Here is a 24,279-nt window from a genome sequence, read left to right as displayed (position 1 = left end):
TAAATCTTGTGTAATTACCATTTTGCCTCCCAATGATAGGCGCTTTTGCGCATCATCAAGGGAAAAGTGGCTTCCCTTTTTAACTGAAGAGATGGTAGGGGGCCGGGTACTCTAAAATAACACACAGCTCTTGTACCGCTCAAAGCTTGATGTAAATAACACTCTGCTTGGGAAAGCAACTCCTCCCTAAGTTGATTTAGTATTCTTGTCCCCATGTGTGAAAATGGGATATGCTCTGCTGTAAAAAAAAAAAAAAAATGTGTTGGAATATGCTGTGTATCAGCAGTACAGACACTGTGATGTGTTTGCTTACAGCAGCTTGTGTCTGCCCCCCCCAGCTATCATACAGTGCATGAGACATTCAGTCACAGATAGATTCATTTTGGCAGTTTACACCCTAAACTATCAAAATGACTGTACTTTCTGTGCCTTCATGGATTTTTTTCCCTGTCATGCTTCCCAGCTCAGCCCATTCACACACTCGCTTTTCTCCATGTCTATGCAGTGCCATGCGTGTGCTGCTATCCAAACTGCCGCGGCCTTGGATCGTGGACGAGAAGAAGGACGACGGTTACACCGCACTGCACCTGGCTGCCCTCAACAACCATGTGGAGGTGGCTGAGCTGTTGGTGCACCAGGTAACAACACGCATGCACTCCCAGAAATATAAATAGCTGATTTTAATGCATGCTTAACACTGACAACAAATGCAGTTTAGACTCTATAAGAGGCCCTTTTCGTTTACAGTTATTAGCCCAAGGCATAGCTGTAGCAGCTCAGCCTGCACTCCTGGCTTTCCCTGACTGCAGACCATTAAGAGCAGCTTCTACTGCACTCCCTGCAGCCAGCAAGCTGTAGACCAGTTGAAGCTGCTATAAGTGCCATTTTTTTTTATTGAATCCATACGGTTCACAGGGCCTCCAGGGGTATTCTTTAGTGCTGTTGGGCCATCATATCCTCCTCCTGCAATCATAGGTTCATGCTCTTTTCCCTTCAGAGATTGCAGGTTTAAACTCTCTGAAGACTAACACATACAGGAGTTTACAGCAAAAGTCACCTGACCAAGCGGGAACTGGGTTAATTAGGATATGGTGCAAGGCAGCAATGTTGCTGCAACATTCCAACGCATGAACGCTCGCTGTGCAAGTTACCTTTCAGCAGGGACGGCCTTTTTTCCCAAGTCCCTGCAATGGGCTGGTTCGCAGTGATGGCTCAGCTTTCTATTCAGAAATTGCACCACACTACAAGGTGCACTGCAGATTCCCTGCCAACCAACCAGCCAGTCAGTCAGTCTTATTACTTGGGGATTTCACACACTGCCTGATCACAATGCTTATCTTCCCTCCACATCTCCTCAGCTGAGGTGTTCGCAATTGGAAATGACAATCACATGCAGCGTTATTGCAGGATGCGTTTTTTTTCCAACCCCCTAGGTGACACTTTGTTGGTCGGCGGGGTTGAAGGAAGGGAGGTTTCTGTCATGGCACATAAAGCCAGAATGGTTGTTACAATCTTTCATCAGCTGAACAATTATTTCACATTTTAATCGAATTCTTCTCTTTTTTTCTGTTTCTCTACATTTATCACTTTTCTGTCATATTTATGTGCACATATGTATATGTGACTCATTATGGTCGGCTGTTAATGTATGCATAAATGCCCATATGTTTATTCTGTGTGTTTCCTCCTCTCCTGTTCCCACCTCCAAGGGCAATGCCAGCTTAGACATCCAGAACGTCAACCAGCAGACGGCATTACACCTGGCAGTGGAGCGTCAACACACCCAGATAGTCCGGGTTAGTGAGCCCTCTTTTTTTTTTTTTTTTTTTGTAACCCTCTATCATTTTCTTTATCCTCCTTTCACCACCACAAAGTGAAGATCCTGTCTCTAGTTATCTCTTTATCAGTCCCTCATTCTTGACTATACACAAAAGGGAGTAGAACAACATCAGTGCAGCCCCACATTTAATTTACACTGGTGGATGTCCTGCAGCTGAATGAGGTCCTGCTTCAGATTGATGCTGTGTAGGGAAAAAAGCTCTCTGAGGCAGTGTCTTGGTTACAGTCATTTGGCGTAGTATTGAATTGAGATTGCCACGTTGCCATCTTGTGGACTCAAGAAAAAATGCAGTCCATAATTGGGGAGTACAACACTGAAGCAGTCCATTGTAAGCAGCTACCTTATAAATCAGCTCCCTGGCATTTGCATTGTAGCATAAAATTAAAGTTGTTTTACGGTTATTGCCGGAGTTTCTTTTTGACTGCTTGTTTATGCGACTATTTATGTGTTTTTCTTCGCAGCTGCTGGTGCGGGCAGAGGCCAAGCTTGACGTGCAGGACAAGGATGGGGACACACCACTTCACGAGGCACTGCGTCACCACACACTGTCCCAACTGCGACAACTCCAAGATATGCAGGACGTCAGCAAAGTGGAGCCCTGGGAACCCTCCAAGAACACAGTGCGTACACATCTATTATTAACCTCACTGTTCCTCCCAGATCACAGTAAATTACTTGGGTCAAGGTTTCTTAAGATATCATAAGGCATCACGCAATTTAGGTGAAACGAAACAGCCGTGTGTATTTTAACAGTCAAGAGATGAAGTTATCAACAAGAAAACGTCAAACTGAAAACACTGGAGGACGGTTGTAGAAATCAGGAAAATGTGGCACTTAGTTATCCAATCGGCTGATGTTATTCAGTTAAATATTCTCAAATGAATTTGCCTACGAAAGGCACACACACTAATGTAGCAAGTGCTAAGAACTTAATAGCACCTGCCATTGCTCTACTTCCACATATGGCTCAGTTTAAAGTTATAAAAACCCATTCCATTTATATTTTATATCAGCTTTTCCCTATTGAAGGTGTTACCCAGTATAAATTTGGGCAGAATACTGGGAAAGACCCTGGACAAGTCACCAGTATACTGTAGGGCTGAGCCACGTATTCACACCTTGGGAGACTTTATATCTCTTTCCACACCAGCCCTGTGTGTGAGACAGAATGAAGCACCTTCTGCAGTGTGCTGGAGAGGTATCTGAAATGGAAGAGCGGTATTCAGGGTTGAGAGGGCAACAAGTAACTACCAGTAGCTACTGTGGTTGTAGTTATCCTATGATAACTCTATAGTAAACACATACTAATAGAAACCCATGGGTGTCTTTTGATAACACAGCTTCTCACCAAGAAGACTCACCAAGCTGATTGTCAGCCGTCAGTCAACGATGGGCCGTCTGTTGCGCTAGTTTTTGCAGTGAGTCCCACACCATTGGCGGTAGTCAGCCCTTTTCAGCTGTTTGTCAACTGATTCAGTTTATTGAATCAGCTTCAAAGGCGGCTGAATCACTCTGACTGGCAGTTCAACTCAGTTTACAAGAAAAGAAACGGAAGTAAAGAGAGCAAAGAAGTGACTGAAGTTCAGAGGAGGTTAGATCGTAACAAACTTGTTTTATTATTATATTGTTTTAAGCCATTAAGCTCTGTAACAGAAACAGTTTGTAATGTTTTTGTCATATTTCGCTTTCACATGGTAAATATCCCTTGTTCTGTCAACACTGGGTTAGTTGTTCATGTGGTAACCGGCTAACAAGCCTCTTGAAGCTGTCCTGTCGGTCTCCTGGTGTCCCTTCTTTTATGCAGGGCAGAACGTGCATGCTAGTTGCTCGTTGGCTGTAGTTTTTGCAGTGTCTTCATGTGCAACTTTTTTGCTGGGACACAGGAGAAGTGAGCTGACGCAACAATCGGCCTTTGTCTCCACTAGTTCTTTGATGTCACTTTAGTTGAGAGCAAAGTTTTAATTCTGGTCGACTAACTCACATGAACCCGTTCTGATTAACAGCAAACATTGAACATCACTCGATGTAACTAATTTAACTTATTAGACGTGCAAGGCATACAATTCATATGCGCTGTATGTCTTTGGGCTATAAAAAGATACCAAAGACTGCAGGGGAAACCTGTTTAAAGACACACAAACCATACTTTTTTTTAAATGAAGCATCAGGCAGACTGAGCATTCACCTTAATAAATTTGTGGCACGTTTGCTCTTTCAAGGATTCAACACCACCAGCGATACGAGGGAATAATCATGTCATAGTGTTTAGCATCTTTGGTTACTGTATTTAGAGTTGTCTTGGCAGCAGGACCTGTACACACACACCTGTATGAAGATCAGCAAGTGAGCCCAACTTGTGAAGAAAATATGACAGATCACACTTAGACAGGAAACTCAGTGCTCCTTAGACCCTGCCGTCATCTGCATCACTGGACAGCCCAGTCTGCACTGGCCCATCATTCAGACAGCAGCCCCACACCAGCACAGAGCAGCCAACCAGCTCGCTGCAGCCTCTTGACCAGCCTGAACGAGTTGTCCCTCTGTAGAGGCCAACAGGGGCATGTCAGACCTGAACCCTCTTCATGTTAACACCACATCACTAATCCCTACAGGGATGAGTTTAAGGCTACAGCACCGAGCTGCAGCTACAGACTTACCTTACCTGTCACCTCCTGTCTCCCTCCCACTTCTTTTCCTTCTCCTCCTCCTCCGCCTCCTCTCTTCTATCCCCCTTCCTGCCCTCACTGGTTCCCCGCGGAGGAGCGGAACAGACAGACAGCGGGCCTAATTGAGATATGTGCAGTTGGGTCACTCTCCCATAGCTCTCCCCCCCTCCCCCTCTTCAAGATGAGAATTGAATTAGCCGGCCCGATGGCTCCATCAGCAGAGATGTAAAAGCTACTGGTTGAAGACAATCAGACATGGAAGGCCCAAATTGCTAGAGAGAGAGAGAGATGCTTTGAGTTGGGGTAGACTGAGAGAGGCGATGAGCTGGAGGAGGGAGAGAGAGATGGGACAGTTAATGGGATTTTGGGTGGCAGTGAGGGGGTTACGCTGCCTGACAGCCATCTTAAGGCATGTCTTTGATTGGCTAATTAGTGGTGATCTGATCTGGTCCATCTGAATTTACCTCTGAAGCCATCTGAATAATATTAAAATCAGGACTCCATACTCTACACGCTCTTTACTCTGTGCATTAATGGTTTGAGGGCCGGTGTGTAAGGTAGAAACACAACACCGGTCCCACCAGATTCAACTTGCAAACAATCTTTTGTGTCAAAAGTGAAAAGTGCCTGATGTGCCTCTGATTTATCTGTTTTTGTGTGTCTGTCTGCCTCCCTGCAGTTAATCATGGGCTTGGGCACCCAAGGGGCAGAAAAGAAGAGTGCAGCATCCATCGCCTGCTTCCTGGCAGCTAACGGAGCGGACTTGACCATTCGTAACAAGAAGGGCCAGTCCCCTCTAGACCTGTGTCCAGACCCCAGCCTCTGCAAGGCTCTGGCCAAATGCCACAAAGAGAAGAGCAGGTAAACATCCCTTAAAGAAATAGTTTGACATTTTAGGAAATATACCTATTTGCTTTCTCGCCAGGAGTTAGATGGGAAGATCAATACCACTCTCATGTCTGTCTGTTAAATATGAAGCTGGAGCCAGGAGACAGTTGGCTCGGCTTAGCTCAGTGTAAAGAGTGGAAACAGCTTGTGTAGTCTCCTGTTGTAAGTTGTTTCGGACAAAACTGTATGAATGTAATGTAATGCCTGTACTGTCGGTAAAAAATGAAGCCACATTTTAGGGTGTCTAAAGCTCAGAAGTTAACACATAATATCTCTTTTTTTAATACAACAGGTGAAAATAATGAAATATCAATTTTTCCTTACATATCGATCCTGAAAATTTTAAAACAGTTTCAGTGCCCATTTTCCGCAGTATCAATACACTGGTACCAGCTGCAGTTTCTCACTCTCTCTTCTTATTAATGTTTCCTACAGTCATTCTGCCGTCCTCTGCTGCTAACCAAAATCAAAGAGTAGTCGTTCTTGTCATGTTATAGTCTTGTTATATTTATCGTAAAGTAAACATTTTGAATTTTAAGGCCCACAGTGTCAGTTTTTCCCCATGGTGCTAAAATGGTATTAATTTAGATATTTTTCAAGGTATTATGTTGAAGTTAGAAATTCTAGTGTTGTGAAAACACTAAAGCAGGATTTATACTTGTGTGTCAGCTCTATGCAGAGCCTACGCACGTTGGGAGCATTTGTACTGGTGTGTCTGTGTCACTCTGCAGTTACACCTCCAAAACACTAGTTGCCGTCTGTGTTTCTGTGAAGTGCTGTAAAGTTTAGCTGATTCAAAACACACATTAAACACACATTAAACAAGGTTTAATAGAGGCAATTTAAAACACAAGTACACAAATCAGCTTCACTATAACTCGCAGCATTCACAGACAAACACTTGTCTTTATCTGGACACATTTTCCCCACAAATACAACATGCTAATGTTTTTAGCACAAGCCTATGGCATTTTACATTGTATAAATTAGCCTAGCAAAAAGCGGAGATTTCCTCTACTCATATGAAGCCAATAGGGGTGTAACGGTACACAAAAATCACGGTTCGTTTTTTTTCCGGTACAGTAATGAAAAAAATAGACAACTATTAAATATCTTTTACTTATTGGTAACCTTATTAAAACATACCACCACAGCAGTTAACTCTTTTTACACAATTTTTGAATGAAACAAATATATATAAAATCCTGCTTTTTCACATTGTTTGAATGAAAATAGAAATATAAAAGTGAAAAATAAAATCCTGCTGTTTTTTTTTAACACATTTTTTGAATGAAAAATATAAATATACATTTCTGCTTTAACAGTTTTACTCAATTAAAATAAAAAGTATAGTGCAGCTGGTCAGCTTTAAAGCCTGCTCAGATTCAGTTTTACTAGGAACTTACTTAGCTTTCCCACTTTGTTAAAGTGCAGTAAACAAAACATGCTTATATCTAAAGTGCAGCTTAAACAATTTTACTCAACTCCAATGGCGTTGGTTATTTCTTTAGCGCGATGGTCAGGGAAACGCTCTTTCTTTTTAAACGACGACGATATCGTAGTTTGCACCAGATTGCTTTTTCTAGTCGTGCCGGTTAACGTTCAAACTCGGGTGGTGTCGCTTTAGATGCGTTAGCATGTTAGACGTGTTTCCAAGTACATACCCGACCGCTGTTCTGCAGTGTCGGCACACTGCTTTTGTCTTGTCCACTTGTTTATTTCCATCTTCGTATTTTACCCTGAAACCAAAGTGTTCCCAAACGGAGGACTTAAGGTTTGCGGGTGGGTCTTCAGGTTCGTCAGGCTCACTTGCCATGTTGTCAAAATGCGAGAATGCGCTGCACAAAGTGAAAGCGGAGATTTACGGGACTCGGTCCGTCACTCAATTATGTCCGTCGGGGAACTAGATATTTTAAATGGTTCGGCTCGCAAAAACGGAATTAAAATAAAACAAAACAAAATAAAATAAAATAATATCCTGCGCCCAATAATTTGGTACAGGGTCGTGCCGAACCGAAAGTCGCGTACCGAACGGTTCAACACAAATACATGTACCGTTACGGCCCTAGAAACCAGGGACAACAGCAACATTTAACAAAGGTAACGTTTCAAAATTCAGCTCCATTACAACTCACAAGGTTCACTGACAAAACAACTGTCTTATACTAAACACATTTTCCAATCAAATATAACATGCTAACTTTATTAGCACAAGCCTATGGCATTTTACATTGTATAAATTAGCTTAGCGAAAAGCGGAGATTTCCTCTGCTCATATGAAGCCAGGATAAATCACACACAAGACTTAGAATGCTATTTTTGTGGAGGCTTTACTGTCTTCACAATGTATTGTTTCTTATCTGTGAAATTAAAATAAATCAAAGCTTAGTTTCCACTGAGGGAAATGGTTTCAGCTTACAAACACAGACAGGAGGTCTGCGTCACCACGATGTGTAGTTACATTTCTGGGGAGGTGCACGTCAGGCTGCGGGGTAGGGCACAGTGTAGGCTCTTTGTCAAGAGAGCAGAGCCTGTGCCGTAGGTACGGCGTTGATTCGACGCAAAAGTATAAATCCCACTTAATGCCGACCTAGATTTAGTATCTTTAGATCTGTTTTAAAGATTTAGTCCATGTTTGACATTTATGTGGCCAAGTAGCACTTAAGTGTTCATCAAACTGACATTACGATGCTTCTGAAAAGTCTTGAAACCTTCACAAAAACTCTGTCACACGATGGGATGAAAAGGATAAACTTACAGCAAAGTGTTTGGTGGTTTGAGTGTATTCATGCACCCACAGCAACTGTAACACCTGACAGAGAAAAAAGGAAGAAGCACCATCTCAGAAAAATGATCAGACGACCTTATTGATTTCCTTTCTTTGCTAAGAATGTTTCATGTAGGACGTAGTTGCCTTTTCTTGCCCTTTCCTGCTTCTGTTCCTTTTTTAGTCTCCATCTGTCTCCCCCTATTTTCTTTGTTCTCTGTCAGCCTCTCTTGCTTGTAATTTTTCCACTCTCACACGCTGTGGTTTTATTCTCAATGTTCCAGCGGCCAGGTCGGCACCCGCAGCCCCTCCCTGAACAGCAACATCGAGTCACTGGAGGAGTGTATGGTGTGTTCAGACATGAAGAGAGACACTCTGTTCGGGCCCTGCGGACACATTGCCACCTGCTCCCTCTGCTCGCCTCGTGTCAAGAAGTGTCTCATCTGCAAGGATCAGGTCCAGTCAAGAACTAAGGTATCAGAAGTGCCACTACCATCTGTCCTACCCAGAAACAGGTACATGACTTGGAGTGGACACTTTTATTTGCTTTTGTTGTGTCATTTGTCCCTCCACAGATTGAGGAGTGTGTAGTCTGCTCTGACAAAAAGGCAGCCGTGTTGTTCCAGCCCTGTGGTCACATGTGCGCTTGTGAGAGTAAGTTACACCTTGGCCTCTTTTTCACCAGCTGCTGATTAAAACCAAAAACACTGTATATAAAATCAACTTAAAATTCAGGTCTGACCAGTTTGTGTTTTGTTCTCACCAGACTGTGCCAGCCTCATGAAGAAGTGCGTACAGTGCCGGGCTGTGGTGGAACGCCGCACCCCCTTCGTTCTTTGCTGTGGAGGGAAAGGTATGGAGGATGATGCCGCTGATGATGATGATGATGATGATGATGATGATGATGACCTTAGTGAGTGAATCTTCCACACGTTCCCTTTTAATTCCCCTTTATTTTCCTTTTGCCCTTCTTTCTTTTCTAGTTTCCACTTTTTTTCTAAATTCCTGCTTTAGCTCTTTTATCTTTTGCTTTGTCGCTGCCTTGCTTACGCATTTTACTCCTTTGTTTGCATCACTGATACATTGTTTTGCTTTTTCCATCCTAGTAGACACATTAGAAATATACAGATTTAGTCATTTTAGACTTTTGAATCAATTAATCCGACTTTCCAAACTCTTTTCCACTACAAGTTCTGGCATGTTTTAACCATTTCTCCATGTTGATCCTGTCATGTCTTCTAGCTTCTATTAAAGCCCTTTTTACACAGAGATGGCGCGAAAGGCCGCTACAAAGTCCCTTCAATCTGCATCTTTTGCTTTTTTACACAGAACCAAACAATGGCGACATCATGCACCCCAGTGTGTGACTTTAGATAGCATGCTGGCGTCCCGGAAACAAAAGAGGATATAACGGGTGTGATATGTAACACGACAGTGACGGCATCTAATGTCCTATATAACATATGCGTCAGCAGAGCTTTCTTAACAGTAACAATAGTCCCTTACACTGCCAGATTTTCCCCGAATGTTGGGCCGTTTTGCCGGCAAGCTGCGAATGTTTATACACACAGAGCCGGATTGGCGAGTTGATCCGAGGTAGGGTAGACATATTGGCGGAACCCTTTTAGTTTAAACAGAACGAGGCGGCCTTCCACAACGGGAGGTGCTGTTGATGACTTGTGGGAGGAGCTGTTGATGACGCCACATGTAGGACCCACTGGCGGTGGATAAACAGGAAACAGCTGATAGCAGGAATTAGCGAGCAGCTAGTAGCAAGAGGGAAACGCAAACCTGACAGACACTGTAAAGATGAGCAACTGGGGAGACAAGGAATTGCACTCCCTCCTTGTCCTTGCAAACAAAAAGGCCATTAACCGTCAGATGACGGGGACGGTGAAGAACGGGCCGACTTATGAGAGAATCGCCGAAGGACTGACCAGCCGCAGCTTCCCTCCCACGTCACTGTTTACGTCACACGCTGAGCTACACGTTTTGTTACTTGCTCACGCCCCCCATTGCCCCGAAAAAGGCGCATTCTGTATAAACAAAAGTAGGTAGGCGGCATTTTGCTGCACTCCCCGATTTTGTTTTTATACTGCCAATGCTGAAAAAAGACTGATTGGGCTTTCCTGCAAATTTGCACAATTCCTGTTTAAAAAGGGCTAATGTCACAACATGGCAGTAACAATAATTCACCATCCCTGTTAGATGGCGGTTGATCTCATCCTCTGCTCGGAGGGTAAAGAGCTTCAATTTGCGGATATTTTTCAGTTGCTGTTCTTCGTCTTTGAGTTAGCTGCTAACTGCTGCAAGCTCCTATTTAAATCTGCTGGCAGTCGGCTGCACACGACACGTTGTCAAAACATCACACTCGTCCCGTCCATAGTCCCGTCCTCCTACTTGTAGCTTCTACGCAGACATCAATTTGACACTCTTCTCTTTCAACTTGAATGCGAAACAGCTCTGTCCGTCCATTCAACGATCGCACCTTTATAGACCAAATCACACTGTTTATTTACAATAACTTATGGGTAGAAAATTCTTGCATCACATACTTAAAATCAAAACGTGCTGACCAAAATGCTGCCTCAGTTTTTAGCTACCTAAAAAAGGCCCACCAGAAAAAAAATCAAAATCAGGTGTACGCTATATTTAGAGTATATTCTATATTTAGAATATTGTCACTGTCTTACATTGCTGTCTGACAGCCTTTTCAGACGGGGAATTAAAGCCATTGTATCAAAGCCACCAAACTCCCTTGACAAAAACAGTAATTTAACTCAGCAGAACACTGTAATTTAACTTAGCATGACGTTCCCGCCTTTAACAGGCAGTGTAAAATGGGCTTAATTTGGATACTGGCCGAAATTGGACAGTGGCTTCACAAATGCTTGGCTGCCTCGTCTGAAAGACCCTCCACAGAGAGAGGATTTTGGTATTAGATCATAATCTTTTTACGAGTAGGATCTCAGAAGCCATCTCTAAATTAATGCCGACCCGCACTGAATAATAGAATAACGTCATAATATACAGACAACTTGATTATCTTATTCATGGTTCTGTGGCCTCTAAAAGTTTGACTAATCACAGTCGCATAAAATGGATGAACTTATTTGTAAGCATATGCTGAATGCCCTGTAGTCATAGTGATGTACATGCATATTAATACCCACATGAATGTGAAGAACAACTGAATTATAATACCTTCCTCGTGGAGATTTTCACTTTGGGAATGTCTTAACGAGCATGTTGTTTTCAGTTATCAGTCTTACCATTAACTGTCCAGTGAATAGTGATGTAATGTAGTGTGTAATTATATTTATTTTTGGTTGCATTCACAATCCATCCTCTTGTCTCCAAGTTGAACACAGCGTTTTATATCCCACATCCTTCTTTTAGTGGTGCATCTCACCAGTGGTTATTCCTTCCGTCATGTTTTCTGTTGAGTTAAAAGGGAAACTGTTGTAAGTTCACTAACTTCATGTTTACCCCTCCTGTCTCGATTATTTTACATCTCTCCACGTGTCAGCTTGTCGGCATGCAAAGCTCACTTGCAGTCGTTACCAGACGTGCAGAAAGTGAATGCAGACCCAGACACACATACACTCATGCAAGGGGCAGCATCGATTGTTTATCTCCTTTCCCTTCATCCCAGTAACACTGACTGTCGATGTCCGTTACAAAAGCAAATCCAGTGCACGAAATTCATCTGTCACTTTGGTTATTTTGACTCCCTACTTCTCTGACATAATGTACTTCTAACTGAGTATACGCAGGCATTAGACTCATGCTTTAGCATTGGCTGATGGCAAAAAGAGAAAGAATCTTGCCGCTATGCATTTTAACTATTAATTCTATATAGCAGAGGCTCTACTTCCCTTTCTTTCCCTGATCACTGTTTCCAACTTGCTAGCTTTCTCTTCAGATTCTTTCTCTGAACCTCCCTTAGAGGCTGTAGTTAGTAGTTTTGGTCCCCAGGCCAGCTGTTGAGCTGGTGAGGACGGCTCCCGCTATAACAATGTGACTGGTTATTCCCAGCAGGGAGCTCTAACACTATGGCAGGGGGATCGCAGGATCTTCTCCAGCCCAACAATCTGGCACTAAGTTGGTGTAAGTATACCTCTATGATCCCCTCCCTTATCAGATCCTTTTATAATAAGAGCTCCCCAAGTGCTGCCCTGGCCCCTGTCCCCCCCCCCCTTCCCCTTAATCCCCTTCCCTTTCTCTTTCAGTGATACACACACACCCTAAGCAGTGTATGCCGATACAGTGTATATGTGATGGCCAAGAATCACATAGGTGCTCACTATTTGTGGCAGATGTTTGCCAGTCTGGAATGAAGTCCACAACAGGGCCTCAGCCCAGCTAATTCTTGTTGAGTGCTCAGATAATATATCCAGGCAGTTTCACACTGGTGTCATTATACCCATCATGCATCCTGTGGCTTTTACAATGCCAGTAGCGCTGTATGATGTTTCGTCCTGTGCCAGTTTATATTTCAGATGATTACAAAGTGTGCATTTCTGAATTCAAGTCATTTAAAAGTGGCGGCAGTGCCAACACAGACTGTGAGAGCCCAAGTTTGATCTGCCAAACATATTAAAATTCAGAGTGCATGTGTTTACGATCCATGCTTGTTTACAAAACACATGTTTTAAAGGGAATCTAGCTCCCAGCTTGTTTCAGAACGGCACCGTCGGTGTGGCTGCATTTCAGTTTTATTGGCAATATAGTTTATCATTATGAGGAGGTGAAATTTCATGTGGCCGATGACGCAGCCTCTTAATTTGTTTAGTCTCCCGGCTGGTGACTGAATTCTCTTTTTTCCCTTGACATGTGTATGTGCTGTTGCAAACAAACAGCCAGCGGAAACATCCCAGCCCTGCAGAGAGACAAAGACAACACTAACGTCAACGCTGATGTACAGAAGCTACAGCAACAGCTCCAGGACATCAAAGAACAGGTACGTCCAAACTGTGCTGTGCAACGGGCCAGCAAGTGTGGCACTCTCTTGTCTGCAAACTCAACTTCAGCTAGTCCTCACATTTGAGAAGCTCAAACAATCAAATCTACATCATTTATTCTTGATAAATAATTTAAATGGTTAATAAATTGTAAAAACTGATTATGTTTTGGTTGATTGGCCTATTTGTCTGTCAGCTAAGTATTTCAGCTCTACTAAGAATTATTTTAAAGGCAACACACAGACGTAAATAAGCTGTTAAAGAAGCTGATTTATAGCTGTGCATAGGCTCTACACCGTAGTCTTTGCACGTGGCCCATGCCTTTGTGAGCATGTATACTTGTGCAGTGGTGTGTCTGGGTCACTCTGCACTTACACCCTCAAAAAGCTAGTCGGCAGTGGGGTTTCTCTGTCACTGTGTTCAATTTCTGCGACGTGCTGCTAAGTTTGATCGATTCAAAACGCAGCTAAACACATATAACATTACTTACTACCAACAGTATTGAACAAAACTCCAGAATTTGGCTTCATTATAACTCACAAGGTTCACACACAGAAGAGTTGTCTTTTGCTAGACATGTTTTCCCCAAAAATAGAACATGCTAACGTGATTAGCATAAGCCTATGACATTTTATATTGCATTGGTTTCCTCCCCTTGTTTGAAGACAGGATAAATGACACATAAGACTTAAAATGCTATTTTGTGGGGGCTTTGTTGTCTTCACAATTTATTGTTGCTTATCTGTAAAATAAATTAAAATAAAATAAATGGAATGAAATAAAGTAAAAGCTTTGTTTCCAGCGAGGGAAATAGTTTTTAGCTGACAAAAATAAAGAGGTCTGTGTCTGTGGTTACATTTTTGGGGAGTTGCACATCAGGCTACAACATAGGCTACTTGTCTTGTCACTTGTCGATGATGTACAGTATCAAAACTCTGTATAATTAGCAAACATTATATGCCATAGCTATGGCCTTGATTCAACGCAGACGTATTAATCCCACTTAACTAGCACCAAGGTTTTGCAGGACATTCAGGGCACCGCCATTTCTGTTAAGCAGTGTTTTGCAGTAATTTGTATAAGCGTGACACACCCTGTTTTTTATGTAGTCACAAAGCAGGTGTGGCTCATGAGCTACCAAAGAAGAATAAAATCAGTAATCAAACGGATGTCTGCGTCATAAAGTCATTGCATAGGACTTGGCTTAGTTAGTGATTCCCTGTGTGTGTTCACTGAAAGTTGAGTTGACTTTTATCACAACAAAAGCTGAACTGTGATTGCAGACGATGTGTCCGGTGTGTCTGGATCGGCTGAAGAACATGATCTTCATGTGCGGCCACGGCACCTGCCAGCTGTGTGGGGACCGAATGAGCGAATGCCCCATCTGCCGCAAGGCCATTGAGCGCCGCATCCTCCTCTACTAGACCCCCCCAGCTCACCCCACCCCCCCACAGACTCTTTCTCTTCTCTTAAAGCCCACACCGACCATGCCCGCAAAGCCACAATCACACCAGCTGCTGCCGCTGCTCGACCATCCACACAGCACCCGAGTCAGCCAGCCAAGGGCGTTCTCAAATGTCTTATTGGACACGACCAATGCTCTCTTAATGGCTTGATCGTGTTCAGATGGATTTTCCGTTACAAAACAAGGAAGAAAGAAATCTGAATTGACTTTCATCAGTTTTGCTGTTCTGTCGTGTTCTAACTGCAGCCAGAAAGATGCTTGCATCACAGGCGTCTCATTTTTCTCTCTCTGCCTTTCTTTACCCAGTATCCTCTTCCCAGTCTCCTTCCTGTGTCATTTTCTCAGTTTTTACTTGACATGTAAAGGTTATTTTTTCTCATCAAGTCCACGGCAGCCTCTTTCGCCTCGTGGTCTTTAAGGGCCCACTTCTGGATTTCATCCCAGCACAGCTCTGAGCAGATTCACAAGTGTAGAGGAGGTGATTTAGAGGTCGGCCTGTTACCTTTTGATGTAAAGTTCTCATGCATCTGTCGCAGTCGGTGCCAGCTGCAGTCGAGTTTTATTGTATTTGTAAATCTTTATGCACGTGTATCGGTATCGGAAGCTCCAGATGTGGATTTTAAGTACTTAATTTTTCACGACAGTATGGCAAGTTTGTGACACATTACTGTTTTGCAGAGTGTTTTAGCTTCATGTCTGTGTTCAGTTTGGCCGTTGTGACACACTGTATGCCGACTGTCCTCGCAGTTGAAGACCAGATGTTTGCAGTTTTGCACTAGAAAAGCCGAGTCAGGGTAAAAATCTCTCTCTCCTGCACTGACTTTCCACTTCAGCTCAGTGATAAAACACAAATAAAGTTGTAGTAACTGCCAGGTAGTGCACCACACCCAAACTTTGTTTACCAAGCTGCACCAAGAACGGCGGTGGCGGTGGCGCAACACCCTTTTGGCTGCGAGTTCCAGAGCCGTCGTGTAGCGTTTCAAGAATTCAAGACACACTCATTCAGCTTCTGTCCAGTGCTCAGCCTCTGTTGTACCTGTCTGTTGTACACACAAACCCACACGATGCAAACGTTTCCGTAACAAGAGTATCTTGTCACAATTTGATGTGAAACTGTGGAGACTTGGTGGTATTGTCTGACAAAAAAAAATGTACAATTCAATGAGCATTGCTAATTTACCATTGATGACTCTGTGCCATTTGCTTCCAAAAATCTACTTGTTAAATAACTTGTATGGGGATAAGGTGCTCTTTATCTTGTTTTTTGTTTTTTTTATTTAAATGTATTTCCTTTTCTCGAAAATCGACATTTATTGAGCTAGAGAGTACAATCTATTAGAACACTAAGATGGAAATGTAGAATAAATTATTTTGTATTGCTGCCCAAAAAAATAGGATTTATAGGTATCACTGCCTTTCTTATATGTAGCCTCAAAAATCTCTCAAACATTCTGCTTTGATATTAATGTCGAGATACGTTTGTGATGTTTTTCCGTTTTTGCTTTTTGTTGGCAAAAGCTTCCTAGCATTCATCAGTAGAAGCATTTCTCTCTTCAGTAGGTCTCTGTAAGCCTAACTTCATTTGTGAAACAAAAAAAAGAAGACATTTTGTTGTCAAAAGTGTCGAGTATCTTTTCACCAGTGTTTTATTTGGGAGGAAAGCTAATGGTTTTTTTAAAGACAGAACTTGCCTTACCTCTTTTAAAAGGCAGTTGCCCATGTGGAGACTCGGCACGGTGGCGAGCTCGCTCCGCTATGTGGGAATTCGCAACCGCAAACAAGCATTTTCCTCTTTCCTTTTACGACTGAAAGCAACTTTTTTTGAGTACAGTTTTGATTCTTTTCATTGTTCACGATAACACTTTAAGCTAGAAGCACTAATACGCTTTATGGTAGTGTTGTCTTGTTATGGTTGTTCTGAAAAAGCCTATTTTGTACTTTATTTTCAATACCTGTACCTGTCCTGTTGGAAATGTATCAGTAGTATTTTCTTTGGCATGAATGTTTGACATATGCAGTACGACATGTATCATTGAAACCGTTCAGTCTGTATTGCTAATAAGTGCTTTTAAAACAACCATATAGCTGAAATAAAGTTCGACATGAACCACGGGACACCAGGAGTGCTGCTTGTTGTTCTAACTTCTCCTGCATTGTTCATTAGCTTGTTTTTGTTTTGTTTTCTCAAGTTGAGCTCAGATGTAGTTAGATCCTTATAAGTGGAGAATTAGCATTTTGTTGCTTTTCTCCTGCTGTGCAGCGTCTGCCACACAGAGGAGACAGGGTGGCAGAGATGGGAGGTGTGAGGTAATTGAAAATGCTAACACCTAATAATGACTCAGCACCAGCGTGTGATAGGTCAGCTATGCTAATCAGAGACGGAGAGGAGAAAAAAGTAAAGAAAACCACTCAGGGGAGATGAGAGAGCCCCAAATAGAGTGATGCATCTTCTCGGGTGAGTGCTGTGACAGCGGGACATCTCACAAGGCGTCTCCCTAGCACTAAGAAATTATGACCAGAGGCCATTTATGTTCTAGCTCATTGACTAGTCCATTCATAACCTGGACATCTTTGGGCTCGGCTCACATGCAGCAGCAGTATGCAGCCGCTCATAACAAGACATTCATCATGCTGTCACCCTCTCACTCCGTCAACGCACGCTGGCTGTAGGGGAGACTCTGACACCTTTTTATACCCTCTCAGATCTCTGGGACTTGGCACGAGGCCGAAGCACTTGCTGTGTAGGCTGGTGTCATGTCTGCTTTGTCATTTTATACTCGAGTACCTGTCTTTAACACAATGGTTTACCTGTTACACTGTTAGACAGTGAGGTGAATGGCAGCTGCTGCTGGCCAGGCTGTCACCATTTCCCTACATGGAGAATATACAGTAGGTGGCCATAAGTATGTGGACACCCCAGTGTTTTCTTCTGCAGCTGTTTCATGTCTAGGGAATTATAAATGCTGCAGCATACAAATGAGAAATATTTTTGTGGAGTTCTTGTTTTGCAGATTACCTCCTTTTGCCACTTTTGGGTTCTGGAAATCCTCTGGAAACTTGGGCGCTGACTGGCCCACCTGGTGGAGCAGGCGTCCCATGAGCAAAAGCTGTGTCCGTGCTGCAGCGGCTGCAGGTTGGATTGCAACTCATGGCCCTTTGCTGCATGCCTTCCTCCATCTCTCTCACCCTTTCTGTCTTTTTTATTTTTTACTAAAGAGTCAGTTGCAAGCAGACAACAAATTACCACAAGAATACTTGCAGATACAAAAAATATTGTGGGTTTACAGCAGTTTAAACAGCACGACTTCAGACCTTCTGTCGTCATTATTCTTTTTTAAACAGTGTGTACCCTTTTAAGTTTTCCTTAACTATTTTACGTTGTGAAAAATGGATGTGTAACAAAGGTATACATTATCAAATTGGGAGGATCTTTCTCCCCCTTTCACGCTGTATCTGTCCTATCAAATAAAGGCAAAACGCCTCCAAAAAATATCTTAAAAAACAAAAGTAAAGTTTGTGAAAATGAGGAAAAAAATCAAGAAAAGTTTTTCAAAGCTAATTGGTAGTGCTTGAATATACATATTGTGTTGCAAAAAAAAGAAAGTCTTATGTTTCTACTCGCTCAACTTACCCAATATTTTGTGTTGCTGTGTTAGAGAAGGCAATAGGCCATGTCGCCTGCGAACGCTGTACCAGCACAGTTGAGAAGTGTTCACATTCAAGCCTCTCTTTTTGTCTGAGAGCCTCTCTAAAGCCTGCTAGTGTTGTAACACTTATTAACCTTGATCCATGTCTAAAGTTTTACCTTGTTAGTTCCTTGAGTTTTAGGGAATTGGGCCTGGAAAACCCTGGAAAAGGCCTTAAATTCGATGTTTAAGAATGTGTGATCCCTGCTTTGTATAAACGAATAGTTTGCATACTTTAATTAATGGTAATCATTTATCTTTTACTGTCCAAAATTTGCTTTGGGACCCACATGATGCTTTGACATTGCCTGTAGTGTCAGTAGTTGTTTGGCTTGTCATCATAACACAGTGAAGTGATGTATGAGTAACCCTGCAGAAGCTGTCCCCGTGCTCTTGCTTCATCCATGACCCAAAAGTATGGCAGCATCTAAGGCTCATTTTCATTATTGATTAATCTGCTTATTACTTTTTTGATTAATCAATAATGTCACAAATTAGGGGAAAATAGTCATCACATTTTCCCTGAACTCTGGGGGACATCTATAAATGTCTCTATTACTTGGCCAATGGTGCAGAATACTTAGACACTGACACTGGATGAAGCTGGATAGCCAGATCATTTTTGTAGATTTTGCTTAATAAATTAGATAATTGATTAAAAAATAGATGATTCCAACTTTGAAGCAACATTTTGGGGAAGGCCCTTCATAGCCGACCATGAGTAGCCGATGTCACGATGCTCTTGTGGCTGAATGGGAAGAAATCCATGCAGCCAAGTTTCAAAATGTTGTGGAGGCTGATAAGCAGAATATTATACCCAGGGGTTTGCATGTACATTTTAGCCGTCTAGTTTATATTCGAATCATACAAACCATCAAATTAGACCATTAGAAATCTGCAAGCTGAATAGAGACATCCAGGATGTGAATGTCAGGACCAGGCAGCTTGTCCATCACCCTGACTGCCTGCAGACCCGCCCTGCCATGCTGACTGACTGTCAGGGTGCCAGAGACGCCGCTATCTCTCCCCTGGCTGCAGCCTGATCCTGGGGAGGATCCCTGACCGCCACGCCTGCCGCTCTCAGCTGCTCCAAGGCTGCAGTGTTTGCTGACTGGACTGCAGGGGTTGTTACTCCCACACCAGGGGGGGGTGAGGGGGGGTCAGCTAATCCACCGGCTGCCCTGCGGAGTGTGAGTGATGGTGGCTCGGCACTGCAGGCTTCACCGAGCAGCAGATAGAGATGAATTGGACCCCTGGAGAGGAGAGCGGGCAACCACGATGAGGAAAATGACTGTGACCCTGCTTCAAGTCTCTGCTGTGATCACTGAGAAGGGTCAGTGACATCCATCTGCCGGTGGAGTCAGCATGCCGCGGGGGAGGAAGTTGTGCGTCCCCCCCTCAGGCTCTGCCCTTGGCGCTGGTTGTGAAGTTATGACCTGACAGAAATGAATATATTCTCTCCACATTTACTGTGAAATGAAGCTCTGACAGCAGGGGCGCTTGACATGCAGGTTTCAGAGCACATCACAAGGTGGCAGTACATCCAATGACTCAACGCTGTAGGTCTCTCCTGTCGTACATGTACTTATATAAAAGGTGTAGAGGACAAATCAACAAAATTTACAGTAAGTCACTCTAGACACGTTCTATTTTTGTCCGACAGACGCCATCATTCATCTAGAGGTGGTTGTTTCAGAGCAGTGGACTCACTTTGGAACAGTTGTTTATCCTCACCTTGGCTGGCAGCAGGAAATACAACTTACATTTAGCACCACATCTTGATATAGAGCTTTAACTTTACATGTCATGATGCAAGATGTGCTCCAGACTGAAGCCCTGAACAAGAAGCAAAGCAGCAAATTGTGGAAACAAGAAGTTTACTAAATGTTCATTAAATGCTTTTTTGCACTGTATATATTTATGAGGCTTCAGTGGAACTTGAGTTTTCCGGGCTGGCATGCGTTCAACCAACAGAAAAGAGCGCCAAGTTAGTGTATTAGACTTTGAATCATTGCTGTCTGCAACATATTTCTAATTACACAACGTTATTTGAAATTTCCAGACTTCCAATTGTCAGTATTTTCGTTTATTTTTTAACCTATACCTAAAGAAATCAATTCTTCCCTGGATTTAGTCAGACCACACAGATAAAGAAAAGGGGAGAAATACTTCTTTCCATCCATTTTGGCCACTTGGGCTTTCCTTCCATGTTGGAAGAAATTGATCGCTGGCTGTCTGAAGGTCCTCTCCCTCTCTTTTCTCCCTCATGTCATCCAGTTCAGAAGTCTGCTTGAATTTATTGTCTCAGTTTATGGTCGGGCTGAGCAAAGTGCAATCTGGCTGTCTAGACTCTTCGAGGACCGGAGAAGAAGGGAAGGGCCAGAGGATTTGTGTTTGTCCCGTTTTGGGACCAGTTTCTGGACTCTGAGCCAGATAATTGGGGACATTTGTCAAACCTGAGGACGTAAACTGTTTTAGTTTGAACTGCTGGTGCATTCAGCAGAAGCTAAACTGTCGTAATTTTCATTTAGGGTAAAGTTTAGCATATATATTTAGCTGTGCTTGCAGTTTTCACAAACCTGCAGGGAATACAGTCGCTCATTGTCCCCGGATGTGATATAATCACATGTGTTTGTGTGTTTGTATGGGTGGGTTGGTGTACCTGAAAGCAGCAGCCCCACCTCCACAGTAAAGCCATAAACTCTCCCACAGCTCGCTCCTCAAAACATATAGGCCCCTGACATGCTGATTGCTTTATTGATATTGATCAGGGCAAAGTGTCAAACCACTCGTCCATCTCTCTCTCATTGGTGGGTTATTGTTATTTATGCATGTGGAGGGAGACGGTTCACACAAACAACACCCAGTGAAGTCCAGCATGTGTAATAAATTCCTACAAGTAAAACGAGCAAGAATTAACTCGTGTATTTTTGTATTACATCTACTTTTTTGTGATTTAATATTTTTAAAATAGTTTTTAGTACATTTTCTATCATATAAACATTAATGTGCATGTGGTGTAATAACAGAAGGGTGGTTGCAAGTTTTACACTGGGTCACATCCAGTATTCCTTACGCAACACACATTATTTCCAATTCAGTGTTTCAGGACACATTGCATCACTTGCAAATGCTTCGCTCGGCATTATCACAGTTAGTTTTCTCATTTAGGGGGCCACAGCTTTTATCCTGAGTTGATTTATTATCTTTATTTAAGTAAAATTCAGCTTTTGACATCCCCAAACCAAATATTCTGTAGCTTTTGACCTTCTGCTCGCAGCCCTGGTTGGTGCCGTCCTTATCATCCCAGCACGACTGGAGGCCTGAGCCTGCTGCGAGCCACATTTACAGTGCAAATGTTATCGTTCCAATGACACTTTAAACAGCCTTTATCAATATATAGTCATTCAAGGTTTATGAGCTTTGATAAAATGCCACCAGCCATGCAGGGTCATTACGATGGTGCAGCTACGGTGCGCTCTAATTATTATTTTCTGCTGAACTTTTTAATGCTCGACAGGTAAAATAAACACTCGGCGTGTCAAGAGGACGAAGTGGCCTAAGTGCAAAAGATATTGATCGCCTTCTCAGCAAGAGCAGCGTGAGGGCAAACTACAGTGTGAGTTTGGCAGAACCTTATCATCCTATTATCTTTAAAACAGTGGGTTATCATAATTGCTTACTTAATAATTCTATAAAACGGTGGAGGTGCAACCTTTGCCTGGGCAGTAAACTGTCAAGTGCTTTTGATGCTGAGATTGAAAAGATTCCTGACGGGGTAAGAAATGCTGCAACTTATTAATTTCACAGGGCAGATTACAGACACGAACACAGCAGTCATTTCCAACCACATTAAAGTGACTGAGAAGACTGACACAGAAAGCACAACTGGGACAGAACTAAATTAGGGTGCTCATTTTTAAGATTTATTTAAGACATTAAAGGGTAATACCACTTAAATTAAGATTCCCAATATGTTATTTTCGTGGCCTTGGAAGGTTTAACCGATATCTGTGAACATGAGCTACTCTCTCTCAAAGCCAGAAACCAGAGGTAAGTTTCAAACTTGTGATGTCATCTAAAGTCTGCAGCTGCTCCATAGACAATAAATGGCAGACTGATTTTAAGCCTGTTTATACCTGGTACCATACGTTTCAGTGATCCAAACAGAGAGGGGCCTCAGAGAGCTTTCACTATTTTTTAATACAAAAATCAATCTTTCAACTGATTATTAGTCAGTTTTAATTTAGTTATGGCGCTTATTATTTACAAAAAAAAAATTGCAAACTTCATTCCAGGCATTTGAGGCCTCCCTCCCATCTGGGTAATCAGCTCCACTTTTCCCCCTGCTATGATGCCCCTGCTGCCTACATCACTTACGCTGGAAGGTCAAAGGTCCCCTGCACGGTTATTATGTTCGCACTTTCACTAGCTACTCACGTTAGCGTTACATTTCTGTGCAGGTGGAGGTATCACTGTCAGCAGAATCCAACACGTCTCATTCCGTATGGCGAAGCCAGGGGTGTCCAAACGTTTTTCAGTGGTGCCAGATTAGATAATGTGAGAATACCTGGGGGCCAGCTGCTCCTCGCATCATATGGGTCAAAAAATCACATATAAATTAGACGAATGCAACTGTTTCATCCTTCACTAAAAAAAAAGCCAACTTCCCACTGTCCCTGGTGCACGCTATGGCCATGTCTGCTGTAAGGGAACTGTGTGTTAGCTTGTTTACCGTCCGTTGTAGTTCCTCCTTGGTGCATGTCTGCACACTGTATTATAATCCTGCCATTGTGAGGTGAACAGAAAAAATGCAAAATAAACTTGTTTGTTAAACTAATGTGTGGCAGGCCACATATATTTTACAAGGCAAGCCACAGGCCATTTAAAATTGGGGCCGGACTTTAGACATGCCTGGGCTGAGCGATGGAAGGTCACGCAACACTTTGTCCAACTTGTGGTAAAATGGCACGTTATAGAGCATTAACTCACCAAAACAACCTCCATGTCCTGTATAGATGATGTACTCATTAGTGTTTACACCACAACAGATATGTGGTCCAGTACATCCCAGTCCAAAGCATTAGTGCTCAGTCACCAAAACCAACCCGGTCTCACTCTGCAGTTGTTGAAATCCAGAGCTTAAGCTGTGGCGTGCGGCATCAGGTCCCGTTTATACGACAACGATTTCAACTGAAAACTATAAACTAAAGCTGCATTTTGGCTGATCATTTACACGACAGCGCGTTTTGGGTGCCTGAAAACGCAACGTTTTGAAAACGGGTTCCAGAGTGCAATTTTTTTAAAACAGTACCGTCTCTGTTGTCATGTAAACTTGCAATATGCAGTTCCTCTGAAAACGGAGACTTTTCGCACACGCGCATTACGCTTCCAGTCACTGGGCATGCACAAGAAAGTTGACTGTCACAACAACAATAGCGGACTCCCGCGCTCTGTTTGTGCTGCTCACCTTGCTGAATTTATCAACGCTTCCCCATCATAGTGTAGATTTACTGTAGCAACTCCACCTCGTCGTCCGTCCAGACAAACGTTTGTGCGGTTGCCATTTTGTTTGTTTATACATCGCCGCTCTGTAAAGGGAAGTGTAAGCGTCACACCGCCAACTACTGGCCTGGCATGTATACTGCAGCGTTTTTGGTCATTTTTGCGGATCCGTGTGCACAGCGATTGTTATTAAAACGTTGTGGTCTAAACGCGGAACTTTTTTCAAAACGAAAATGAGAAACTGTTTTCAGTGGATCGTTTTCGTGTAAACATGGCCTCAGACAGTGGCGAAAAAATCTGTTCTTTAACGCTGGCATGATACGCGGCCAGTCACTGGGACAGTTAAACGGTGCTCGGTGGTGTCAGGGTAAACACGCAGGACACAAATGAAAGTTAAGGTGGCAAAAGTCCAAGCAGGGTGGATGGGTCCAACTGACTTTCACCTGGGCGGTGTTCGCGTCGCTTAAGATTACAAAGCCAAAGCCTGTTTTATTCCCC

At 42.9% G+C, this 24,279-nt stretch overlaps 1 protein-coding gene across 4 annotated transcripts in view; it reads left to right on the top strand.

The window, feature by feature from the left end:
• The window catches only part of mib1 (MIB E3 ubiquitin protein ligase 1), a 62,904-nt gene extending 46,199 nt beyond the window's left edge, over positions 1-16,705 (top strand). The window contains exons 13-22 of one of the 4 annotated variants that reach the window (XM_050074564.1): positions 506-638; positions 1,710-1,796; positions 2,302-2,460; positions 5,186-5,367; positions 8,446-8,635; positions 8,737-8,815; positions 8,928-9,014; positions 12,203-12,271; positions 13,024-13,124; positions 14,409-16,705. In XM_050074564.1, the coding sequence (XP_049930521.1) occupies positions 506-638; positions 1,710-1,796; positions 2,302-2,460; positions 5,186-5,367; positions 8,446-8,635; positions 8,737-8,815; positions 8,928-9,014; positions 12,203-12,271; positions 13,024-13,124; positions 14,409-14,549 (1,228 nt within the window). In that variant the 3' untranslated portion in view covers positions 14,550-16,705. Of the gene's footprint in view, positions 1-505; positions 639-1,709; positions 1,797-2,301; positions 2,461-5,185; positions 5,368-8,445; positions 8,636-8,736; positions 8,816-8,927; positions 9,075-12,199; positions 12,272-13,023; positions 13,125-14,408 lie in introns of all 4 variants that reach the window. The other 3 variants (XM_050074563.1, XM_050074562.1, XM_050074561.1) reach the window with 3 other exon arrangements.
• The last annotated feature ends 7,574 nt before the right edge of the window (positions 16,706-24,279 follow it).

The sequence above is a fragment of the Epinephelus moara genome, chromosome 21 (genome assembly GCF_006386435.1).
Source record: "Epinephelus moara isolate mb chromosome 21, YSFRI_EMoa_1.0, whole genome shotgun sequence".
Taxonomy (NCBI): Eukaryota; Metazoa; Chordata; class Actinopteri; order Perciformes; family Serranidae; genus Epinephelus; species Epinephelus moara.
This window is presented reverse-complemented; position numbering and strand designations above follow the sequence as displayed.